Source organism: Nilaparvata lugens, chromosome 1 (assembly GCF_014356525.2).
Source record: "Nilaparvata lugens isolate BPH chromosome 1, ASM1435652v1, whole genome shotgun sequence".
Lineage (NCBI taxonomy): Eukaryota > Metazoa > Arthropoda > Insecta > Hemiptera > Delphacidae > Nilaparvata > Nilaparvata lugens.
Window position 1 is genome coordinate 35,739,830 of NC_052504.1, and position 13,101 is coordinate 35,752,930.

Below are 13,101 nucleotides of genomic sequence, written 5' to 3' on the forward strand. Positions count from 1 at the left end.
TGATTTGCAAGTTCATACAATTCCTCTCTACTTACTCAATTTACACTTTACAGTCAATATTCCTCTTCAAAACTGATTATCATTCAGCATATATTATTACAATTACACAGTACTCTAAATTTCCATCTCATTCCCTAATCAATAAATTCTCCACTTTCCAAAAATTTCTGAATTCATTAGCTAGCAAAATCGTGTCCTTAAGTAGCCAATCCCATTACCCATTATAGGAGTGAGACTCAGAATATTAGTGTATCTTATCATATACATTGAGAATATTTTGTCTGATGAGTGGGTCTAATTTTCCAACTGGATTGGAAATTTTGTACAACAATAAGGCGAATTTTCAACAATAACTGATGGAGTAAATTGTGTAAAATGGAACAGTATGAAGAGAAATCTCACTGGAGAGCTTTATTCAAATCATTTTTCAATTTTCATGTTCAAATTGTTAGTGTTATTGGTTGAGCAGAGACTCTTGTACCACATTTGGCCATCATAATCTCATATTTACACATGTTATTACTGTATGTTGGCTCTTCCTTGAACGGAAAACACACGACTGAATGACACGGCGACCATCCGCGTTATTTGTGGTGAAAAAGGAGGCAGTGAGCAAAGTTTGTTTTACTTGTCTATGACGTTTTCTCAGCGCTGTGTCTCTGTCGCTGAATGGTCAAAGGGCTTGCGCTTCGGAGTATAACTGGCGAAACATTTTGATGTACGAATGCTCTCGTTCTGGTTCTGGTTCTCGTTCTCTAATCAAAGGTAGGTTTTGGCCAGGCTCAACAGCTTTTGCAGCGCACTGACCGGACGGGACGGGACGAGTCGACTTCATCCTTCGCTCCATCGCTTTCTCCTCATCAAGCCCCTTTGCCTCCCGCTCACCACCCCATACCGTCATCTTCTTCCACTCGCATTACCCAATTAATTATACCAGAGTTTGTGTTGGACGACAACTTGTTGGCTGGTACTAAATGAAACGATGTACCCTTCTGCAAATCCCCCCGCACTCATTCTCATCACAATCACATAACATTTCCAATGTCGAAGCCTTTCCTGCTCGGAACTCAGCAAGTCACCGTTTCCCTGCACAGTATAAAAACCAACGACATTGTGCTCTGCACTCGAATCACCACAAAACAGCTCAAGCTGTGCTCAAACGACAAACTTCAAACCCTATTACGCCTGACTGATCATATAATTCAATAGCATTTCAAGGATCATCCTTCAAGTGTGTAATTTGAGAGTAACTGTGGGCTACATTCGGTCTATTTCTGAGTACCAATGTGAGGTTGGATATATGTTCGGTTGGCTACAAGGAAAACATCATGCTATTAAAATTATTATTCGGTCTTTCATTTTCAAGTTCGAGAATTGATAAGATTGTTCGAAACGCTTACTAACATCGATTTACTTATTGCTCAATTCCAATTTTTGATAACCTTTTTAAAAAATTGAATTCTCATCGGATAATTACACTGATTTCGGAATGAAAATCAGATTCCAGGACGCAGATTTTTGTATGGGAATCAAGGAATACCATAGAATATAAATATATTCATGATGATTGATCAATATACAATATTATCATTGATCTTGGGAAAAAGTCTATTGAACTGAATTGAATCGGATTTATTATTCAAAACCATCCGTAAATTCCAGAAGTAGATGACTGCACTGGTTATATGTCTGATGAGCCAAGGCATAATGGCTGAGAAAGTATGAATGAATTTGAGAGGATTCATGATATTCAGGAATGGATACAGTAGTAATAGCTAATAGCAGCAAGCTCCGCTAAGTAATAAGCGGTATACAATGAATAAAAAACAGAGATATTATTGAAACATGTTCATGAGATGAGGGAGTTAAATACAATGAAATTCAATACGAATAATAAAGATTACTTTTGAGTGTTAAGAAGATTCAAAATGTTTATTTTTCAGAAAAATGTAGTATTATTTTAATTCCATTTCAGTTTAGGAGTACAAAAAGCTTTATATTCGATGCATAGTTTAACCCTGAGAACTACCGGTGAGTAACCACCGAACTAATGTTCAAGATTAACACGACAAATTGTAGAGAATGATGAGTAAGTTTGCAGAAATGCATTATCATTCATGTTTTCTCCAAAATCCAATTATTATTTTATAATTTGTTCATTCCACACATCCAACTTTAACTTGGCTGTAAAGTCATTGTCGGATTTATTCAATTTCAAACAGCTGATCATGCGTATCTATTTCAAACGGCTGGTCATTTGTGTACAGTTTGAAAATTTGCTCGGCTTACCATATGAAGAAAGGTAAAACAATAGGAGCAATAAATGAGCAACGGGGTTCAAAAACTTGGTCACCCGCGCTTTGCAAAAAGAAGAGAAAATAAAAAGAGAAAGAGAGGAAAAGAGAGAAAAAAGAAAAAGGAAGATAGAGAGAAAAGAATAAAATTAAAATGAGAAACGAAAAGAGAAGAGAATGAGAATGAATTAGAGCAAAAAAAAATCGAGAAAGTTAAAAAGAATGACAAGAGGAGAAGATAGAGAAATAGATATGGTAAAAGAATGAAAGAATCTGAGAAAGAGAAAAGCGAAAAAAGAGAGTGTGATGGGAAGGGGTGAGAAAGAAGAAGAAAAAGAAGAAGTAGAAGAATAAAGAGATAGAAAGATAAAGAGATAAAGGAAAAGAAGAAAAAGAAGAAGAAGAATAAGAAGAAGAGGATGAAAACGAAGGGGAAAAATGAAGAGAGAAGAAGAAGAGGAAGGAGGAGTCGGAGAAGGAGAAAGATTAAAATTAGAAGAATAAAAATATTCAAACTCAACCTTCCCCATTAAAACATAATTGGACATAATCTTTGAGGTTATTCAGACAAATTGAAGTACCTAATCCGAGATCCTCACCCTGTCGTGGTCGACGACGGCATTTGGGCACAAAAGAAATACCAGCTTTACGTTTCGAAAAAGTCATCCCGGACATGAGTAATGTACAATCAAAGTTTCAATTATTGCCATTGCTTCAACATAGGGATCGTTGAGCTGAACATTTTCACATTTCAACTTATGTATACTTCAATGTACATATTCAAAATGGCGGCCATTTTCTATCTTTGATTGAAAAATTTCACGAGAACCGTTCACTTTACGGAAAATTTACAAGAGACAAAAGAGTTAGAACGGAATGATGTATTGATCTGAAATTTGGCATGAATATTTATGCAATAGAGACTCAACTTTAAAAAATAAGAGAAAATTTTTCGATGTACATATTCAAAATGGCGGCCATTAGAAATTCTTGATGGCAAATTAAACGAAAACCGTTAACTTCACAGAGAATTTACAAGAGAAAAAAAATTTAGAAAATTTTATCAAGATTTCAAGGATACTCCATTTATTGAGATTGGTCGAAGAATAACAGGGAAATTGATTATTTTCGTACAGCATGCATGATCATGAACAAAACAGATCATCTGAAAAACATTGTAAAATCGGCTGGATGGCCATATAAAGCCATACAGAGTTTCAAAGCTTCATCTTCAATACAATTGGAATTAAAAATTCAATATTGATGTTTAAATGAGGGAAAGTTGTCATGCATGCAGTACGAAAAGAATTAATTTCTCTCTTATTCTTCGACCAATCTTAATAAATAACGTATCCTTGTTATCTTGATAAAATTTTCTAAATGTTTTGTCTCTTGTAAATTCTCTGTGAAGTTAACGGTTTTCGTTTAATTTGCCATCAAAAATTTCTAATGGCCGCCATTTTGAATATGTACATCGAAAAATTTTCTCTTATTTTTTAAAGTTGAGTCTCTATTGCGTAAATATTCATGCCGAATTTCAGATCAATACATCATTCCGTTCTTGAGATAAAAATTCCTAAGTGAAAAAATAAAATGGCAGCTATAAGGATAACCGCTGAGTTTTGTACACTTCATATACGACATTTGTAGTCTCCTATCATCCAGGAACAATACCCTGAAATTTTCGACACTACTTCTGAAACACCCTGTATACAGGGTAACAACCTTTGACCATAGATTCTACTTGACATTTCTGACAAAAAAAGATAAATATTCTTTTTTCCTATCGACCTTAGTTTTTGAAATACTGTATATAGATTTTTCAGGATAAATGCCTACCTCCGGTCATTAAATACTCAATAACTCGAAAACTACTGATTGAATTTCAATTTCAAGGGCATTGTTGAAAAGAGGAAAACATTTCAAACCAGATTAATGTAATTTCATTTGTTGTTAGTTATTTCGTAGTTTTTTTTAGTGCTTAAACTTGAAAAAATGCTATTCCTCAAATTCAAAGTCAAATTTCAAACCTCAAAAAGTCAAACTTCAAAAATTCAAGTTTTTCCTTGATTTTTCTCCGTTTAATTTTAGTGGTTTCAATATTTCAAAAACTTCTCCATTGCATAAGCTTTTGAATGAGTATAAATTCGTAAAGATGAGTTTCATGAGAAAGTTTTCAAAACTGCTACTATCTGGGATGAGCACCTTCAAAATGAGGAAATTCATAAACAGCATGCATCAAGTGACGATCCTAAGAGTGAAATCACCTGATTATTGCATTATTTTTTGTAGCATATAGCCTTAGTCCTATATAAAATAATTATTATCATACACTTTTACAAGATACAACAAAATTTATTCAAAGAATAATAATTCAAAGTAGATGAATGACAGAATCAAAATAACTTATGGTAATAAAGTTACATATCATGCTCACTGCTTACAAGAATTCAAAATCATTTATGTTTATGCAACTTCTGCTGCCGTTCATCAAGCTTCGAGTTACCCGTCTCACTCCGTTGGGCCGTGTCTTCATTACTTTAAACGTCAATCGAATTCTGAGAATCAGTTCCTTCCTGGTCTCTACAGGTTCTCTGTGAACTTTACTTTTCACAACCCCCCAAAAGAAGAAGTCTATTGGAGTAAGATCAGGTGAGCATGGTGGCCAACTTACGGGTCCACCTCGGCCAATCCACCGCCCAGCATGATTGTTACCAAGCCACTCACGGACGTTTCTAGTAGCATAATAAGGGAGGCAGCCATCCAACTGGAGCCACATTTCCTGCCTCAAATTGAGAGGCACGTCTTCCATCAATTCGTGAAGCTCATATAGTCCTCAAAAACTTCACTATCTATTCTTGCAGGGAAAATGGAAGATTCAATAATATTTTTATCAATCATGCCAGCCCAAACATTAAATGAAAACTGAAAACAGAAATGCTGATATCGATATGGTCTATTATTATGAGGCTTTTCAAAGGACCATGTATGTGTATTGTGAAAATTTACAGCACTAATTCTTGTAAACGTACTTTTATCTGTGATCTGTTCATAAAATGTTTGAAACACAATCTTGTGCTAAGATCCAACGGCAAAACTGCATCCTTGAGACAGTATCAGGTTCATTCCACTCTTGAACCCCCTGTTCAGAGAACCCCTTGTTTCAAGAACACCCTTATCATGGAATAGTCGAAAGTTGTTCTTGAAACATCCAAAATCCCAGCTGCACGCCGGATACTGGATAGAGGATTCTGCTCGAAATACTTTAAAATAAGATTCTCAAAAGCTTCAGAAATTATTAAGACCTTGTACCTTGGGCCTTGAAATTAAGGGCCTCTCGTACCTTGAAACGTATCCTAGACCCTTACCATTTTGACATCTGTCAATCTTAAAAACGTGTTATGAGATGGGTGTTTTCGGTCAGGAAAACGTCTCCTGTATACTCTCTCTGCCTCTCTTGAATCGCATTCACACTCTCCATACACCAATAACATGTTCAAGTACTCAATCAAGGTGAATTCCATGATAATGAACGCGAACACTTCTCTACTAGCCAAATTGCTATGCCAATTAACTGGAAAGCAAACTGAAAATAGGCTGAAACATACACTTCTTGTTATTTTATTCAGGATCTATGATACAGAAAATGATGCAAGTTATTTAGAAAGTCATATCATTGTAGAATGTTCAAATGTTGATAAAAACTTGTGAATATTCTCAGAGAGAAATTAGGCTATTTCACCCTTAGCATCACTACTTGATGCATGCTGTTTGTGAATTTCCTCATTTTGAAGGTGTTCATTCCAGATATTAGCAGTTTTGAACACTTTATCATTGAACTGTACTTTTAGAATTCATACTAATTCGAAAGCTTATGCAATGGGGAAGTTTTTGAGATATTGGAACCACTATAATTACCCGAAGAAAAATCGAGAAGAAACGGTTTGAAATTTGACTTTGAATCTGAAGAACAGCATTTTTTCAAGTTCAAGCCCTAATAAAAAACTACGTGATCCCTAAGAGCGAATAAAAATTTACATTAATCTTGTTTGGAATGTTTTTTTTCCAACAATACCCTTGAAATTGAAATTCGATCAGTAGTTATCGAGTTATTGAGTATTTGATGACCGGAATTAGGCATATTCTGAAAATAACGAAAAATCAATAAATCTCGAAAACCAGGGTCGATGGGAAAAAACTTCACTCACCCTTTTTTGTCAGAAATGTTGTGTAGAATCGATGGTCAACGGCTGTTACAACCTTGGTGAGACACTCTGTATATAGTTCACTCATGAGATCTCAGTAACCACTGAACCAATCTTTGAGTTCGCAGAAATACATCAAAATTTATGATTTCTCTAGGATCAAATTATTATTTGATAATTTTTCCATTCACACAACCAACCCAAACTTGACTGTAACGTCATTGTCGAATTCCATAAATTCTAAACAGCTGATCATGCGTATCTATTCCAAACGGCTGATCATGACTGTGTACAATTTGAAAGTTTGCTCGGCTCACCATTATGAAGAAAGGCAAAACTATAGGAGCATTGGAGCATCAGGGTTGTACAACTAGGTCACGCGCGCTTTGCAAAACAAAGAGAGAAGAAAAAGAGAAAGAGGGGAAAGAAGATAGAGGAAGAGAGAAACAGAGAGAGAGAAAAAAAGGAAGAGTGAAAAAGGGAAGACGAGAGAAAACAAGAGTAGATTATTAATTTACCGAGGATGGTTCTAGGCCTATTTTAAATTCTTCAAGATATCATGAGATTTCCAGATTGTCAAGTTCTCACTTACACCCTTGAGGAGCATGGTAGAACCTGCTAGTTGATAACTGCCTTATGATGAGAATGCAAATTGAATACAATGATGAAAATACAAAATAAAATAATATAAAATACCCATGGAGAACAATAGGAAGTATAGGACTGCTTTCATAGCCCATTATACAGAGTGTTTCAGAAGTAGTGTCGAACATTCAAGGGTATTGTTCCTGGATGATAGGAGACTACAAATGTCGTATTTGGAGTGTTCAAAACTCAGCGGTTATCCTTATAGCTGTCATTTTGTTTTTTCACTTAGGAATTTTTATCTCAAGAACGGAATGATGTATTGATCTGAAATTTGGCATGAATATTTATGCAATAAAGACTCAACTTTAAAAACATGGATTTTCAAAATGACGGCCATTTAATTTTTTTGATTGCAAATTTCACGAAAACCGTTCACTTTACAGAAAATTTACAACAGGCAAAAAGTTAGAAAATGTTATCAAGATTACAAGGATACCTCATTTATTAAGATTGGTCGAAGAATAACAGATTAATTTATCATTTTCGTTTTTCATGCATGACCACTTTTTACAATTTAAAAATAAATATTACATTTTTAATTGCAATAATAGAACAGATGTTCCTTTTTTAATTTTGATCATATGATTTGGTTATTTTTATGAAATCGTATGTACCATTAATGAAATTTGACCATCAATTCTGAAAAATCTAGAAGGAAGATTGAAATTTGGGCTTCGAGGTGCACGAGAAAGATATTTTTAGAATCTATTTGCAAAATTTGGAGATCTAAATCATTCCCGTTTTTCCGCTATGCAATCCACAAGTTGACATGTTTTGATGCGAACAAATGAACAAACGAACAAACACAACCCTACTCTCTCATATCATACAGTTGATCACTCTCACTGTTGATCATACAGTCCTTCTGAATAAGTTGGCTATTCTTGGTTTCAGTCACAACTCGTTAGTTTGGTTTAAATCCTATCTATTAGGTAGGAAACAATGTGTATCTGTCGGTAACAAAAAGTCAACTTGGAAAAACGTTATGCATGGAGTACCACAAGGTTCAATTTTAGGCCCTCTCCTCTTCACTTTGTATGCTAATGACCTTTCTTCCATTATCAAATTCTCCAGTTTCCATACTTATGCAGACGACCTTCAAATCTATTTAAGCTGTCCCATAACAAAGATTAATGGAACAGTTGGAATAATGAATCAGGATATCAATTCGATAGTGGAATGGACAAATAAAAATGGCCTTAAGCTTAATCCCATCAAAACACAACCCATTATAATTGGATATTCTCGTCTTATAAACAATATTGACCTTGAATCGATTCACAAAATTAGTGTAGACGGTAATGACATTCCTTACTGTAGCTCAGTTAAAAATTTAGGCATTATTATGAATAATACTCTTGACTGGTCAAAACAAGTGAACAAAACTTGTAAAAAGGTATTCTCAGCCATGCATGCATTGAAGAAAATGCACGATATCCTCCCTAGAAACATTAAATTATTATTGGTTCAATCTCTCATCTTCCCACATTTAATGTATTGTAATTCTGCTCTTAACGATATGCAAGTCACTCTGAATGATAAACTACAGCGTTGCCAAAATTAATGTCTACGTTTCGTCTACTCTCTCCAACGCCATGATCATATCACCCCAGCCCACATTGCTAATTCAACATTAAAGCTTCCCGATCAAAGGCTTTTTCGAATAGTCAAGCTTGTTAGAGATATCTTGAAATACGGTAATCCGAACTATTTTAAAGATGATTTCAAATTTGTCTCTGAAGGTAGGAGGATAGATGCATCACATACTAGAACCGGAGAAAGTACTTTAAGGATACCCAATCATCGAACTACTATTTTCACAAAATCCTTCTTAGTCAGTGCCTGTCGTGCATGGAATACACTTCCTGTTTCTATCAGGTCTATCGAGAGCCGAGCGAGCTTCATCCTGACTTTAAAAAAACATATTTTGGAACAAATGACTGAAACTGTCCGGCCCTAGAACGATCACATGACAACCATCCCTCACCCATTCCACCAATATAAACCTTTAAACCATGTTATAGAACGATATATATATATATAATATATAAACTCATGTTATTTCAATTATCCACAGCATACTGCTGTATATTACTGAAAGTTGATAACCCTGATCTACTTTCAGCCTACTTCATTTTATTAATCAATTATTTGATCTTATCTACCAATATAATTATTTCACTTTATCAATTTTCTGTTTTTTTTCCTATTTAATTTTCATATTGATTAAAACTTTTAAAATATTTCCATTAATAAATAAATCCCTAGTTTAAATAACGAAATTAACGTTTTGGTAGAGAGTTAGTGGGGAGGATATTTTTAATATTCTTTCCGAAGAATGGACATTGATATGTCCAAAGCTCTGCCAATTTATGTAGATGCATAACAATATGATTATTATCTATAATTATTATATGGCCATCCAGCTGATTTTACAATGTTTTTCAGATGATCTTTTTTTGTTCATGATCATGCATGCTGTACGAGAATAATTTATTTATCTGTTATTCTCTGACCAATTTCAATAAATGAGGTATCCTTGAATTCTTGAAAAAATTTTCTAACTTTTTTGTCTCTTGTGAATTTTCTGTAAAGTGAACGATTTTCGTGAAATTTGCAATCAAAAATTAAAAATGTCTGTCATCTTGAATGTGTACATCAAAAAGTTTTTATTTTATTTTTAAAAGTTGAGTCTTTATTGCATAAATATTCATGCCAAATTTCAGACCAATAGAACATTTCGTTCTTGAGATAAAAATTTCCAAGTGAAGAAAACAAAATGGCACCTATAAGGATAACCTCTGAGTTTTGGACACTTCAAATATGACAATATGACACTACTTCTGAAACACTCCGTATATGAGGGAGTTTTGATTACAGCCTTAGCTGTCCCTCGCATTTCATAAGCCATCTGCCCAATCTCAAACAAGATTTCCGCATATTATATCAGAATGAACCTGTTTGGTCAATAATTCGGGTGGTCTATCCGACCTGGTGGGCTCCAATTCTGCACTTTCTTTGGTCATCTCTCATTTGTTTTGTTCATTGTGTATGCCCTTACCATTCAAGGCACTTTTTCAATCAGTTCTACTATTGTATCCAATTTACCGATCCAAGCTCATAGACCTTAAAGTTTCTCATTCTATTCAACCTCGACACACCACAAGACCTCCTCAAGGAATCCATTTGAACTGCATTAATCCTCTTTCGATCCCTTTTTGTCATTTCTCAGATTTCTGAACCATACAAAAGATAAGAATATAATCATAATAATTCATTTAACAATTAAATTTGAATTCTTGTTCTACTTGTTATATCTTCTGACCAAAGTATTGTATTCAATTTCTGTAGTGCCTGTATTGGTCTCGCCTGTCCAATTATGCTACTGATCTCTTCTTTGAGTTACCTCCTGAACTTATGAAACTCTCCATGTATTTATAGTCAGCAAATGCAACCGATTCATAATTACCCACTTGTAAAATTATCTTGGTGCTCTCTCTGGAACTGGTTATTCTTTTTTTATAGTGATTTTCATATCATTCTCCTCATAAGCCTTAGAGAGCTTCCTGATCATGTATTTTCCTGATCATGGTTTGCGGATGATCAGGTAATAATGGCTGGAGATGAAGTTGATATCACTTCCATCTCCAGCTATTATTATCTGATCAAAAGAGAATTTATATGCAATCATTGTTTATGTTTACATTGTTTACATTGTTATTGTGTATGCATTATTATATTATATATTGTAAACTGTATATTTCTTAATATAATCCATTTGTATTTCTTCTATTACTTGTGATAGAAGGATTTTCTCATGATTGAATTTGGTTGTTCGTGATGACTTAATCTAATACTGTACTCTATTGAATTGATTATGAGAATAAATTTCATGTGCAACACAATATACATAGCGGTATATCAGACCAACCTTTTGAGAATAAATTAATCTACTCATAAATGTTGGTAATAAAAGTACCAGATATTGAATATATAATAGCACTCACCTACGACTTCTAGGAATCCAAGTTGACTTTTCATTGGGTCGGTGTTTATTTGACACATGTACCATCCTCTGTCCGATTCCCTCACATCTCTAATGTGCAAATACCAGGTTCGATGATCGCTGTGAGTCACGCCGATCCTGTGATTCTTTGTGATCACGTGACCGTGGATTGTTAGAATTGTTTGAGTGTCAACTCTCAACCATGCTACCTGTAACAAAGTTGATATTATTTGTTAGAAGGTCAATCTCAAGTAATCATTGTTCAATGAATTTGTTCAAAATGTTTCAAGTGAGTCAAAAAATGAAAATTATATTAAATTCCAATTGAAGACACTTAAGTAAAAATCCTAAATATTTTTCTGGATCGAATGAATTCGAAAAATGTTTGTCGATGAGCAATCATCGAAAATTTTAAAGAATTCTGATGTAGGACGAGTGAGAATATCAATTTGAAACAAAATACCACTGCTTAAGTCACACTGAATTCTTTCCCTAAAACACAAGGCAGTCCTGAACCTAGAGAGTAATGCTGTAAAACCATGAAGAAGGGAGAAAGGAACCCAAGCCAATTCTGCAATGATCAAGTTTTGATCTTCCAATCTGATGTGGAAGATTGCAGTATGAAAATATCCCTTCTCTACACCCTTTCCGTTTTTGTAGATCAGAGTCAAATCACTCAAGCGACTTCGACTTTTTGTTCTCTCTGTGAATGTTTTCACTTACTTCCATCATAAGCCTGATGAAATTGAAATGGCAAAGTGATTGAGTGCCTCCACACCCCGCACGAATATCTTGCTGGAATTTTCCAACAACCTTGGCTAGCTGCTAAATTGCTGAAAATGTTATTAGTACGTGTGAAAAAGAAGGCTGTAATATATTTCAAAATGGATAAAACTTTCCACGGGAATTTATGCTCCTTGATAATGAATTATTCTGCACTATTCATTCATCCTTCAAATACTAGTACCATTATCAATTTTCACTGGTATCTTCATTGGGTCTACACTGCAGTGAAGCATTGATTTGAGAAATGAGAAACTTTTCAATCAAAAACAGAAACTGAACATGATGAACCCAATAAATGATGAAAATCAAGCATTTATAAAACTATTAGAGAAAATGTATGTTCAATTTTTAATAGATCACGTTCATGCTAGCATTCATTCATATAACATTTCAAAATTATATTGGATACATGTTTCACGGAAACTTTAAATCAGGTTTCACGGTTGAAGAGGTTTAGTATTGGAATTGATCCATTTCTTATGAGAATGCTCATAGAATATTTCCAATCACTCCCCATTGTTCCTTTTGTTCTGATCTGGGGCAAGTACAAGTTTGATCTTGAGATTCAATTTCTGTCTCTGAGATTCCAGTATGAAAAACATACTTCAAAACCTCAGTAATGTCTCATTATTAAATGAAAAGTGGCTGAATGATAGCTTTAGGAAAGCTAGCGCGTGAAAAGCAAGAGATCAAGGGAATTAGATTGAGCAGATCTTGTAAACTTAAAATCTTGCTCTTGTGAAATTCATTAAGTAATTATTAAATGCAGCATCAAAGTGAAAGGACAGCACACGGCTTTTGAATGTTCATCACTAATGCTGGATTCTCGTTTAAACCAGCGTAAGGACGAAGGTGAGCTCTTTCAGTTCACTCCACCCCTTTGCCCTTTTCCACCCATTCTTATGGGAATCTCAGACGCGATTCCCTTCTCACTCTCATCGCACTGTCTTTCATCAAAATCCCATTTACATTTCCCCAGCCTATGAAGTCCTTCTCAAAGCAAGAACGAGTGAAGTTGATCCACCTTCTCATCTCCATTTGCTGCAGCTGTGCCCTCTTAGTCTAATATGCCTAGGATAGAAATAAAATGCATTCAAGTCGAATATTGTAAGGGTTTGAAAAAAAGACTCTAGATCAAGATAGAGAAGATGAACTGATTAGT

General features: G+C 34.5%; 1 protein-coding gene across 3 annotated transcripts in view; it reads right to left on the bottom strand.

Annotated features, from left to right (window-relative positions):
• The window catches only part of LOC111053151 (lachesin), a 269,391-nt gene that overhangs the window by 101,178 nt on the left and 155,112 nt on the right, over positions 1 to 13,101 (bottom strand). For all 3 annotated transcript variants that reach the window (XM_039420283.1, XM_039420286.1, XM_039420276.1), the window contains one exon: positions 11,155 to 11,362. In XM_039420283.1, coding sequence (XP_039276217.1) covers positions 11,155 to 11,362 — 208 coding nt within the window. The remainder of the gene's footprint in view (positions 1 to 11,154; positions 11,363 to 13,101) is intronic.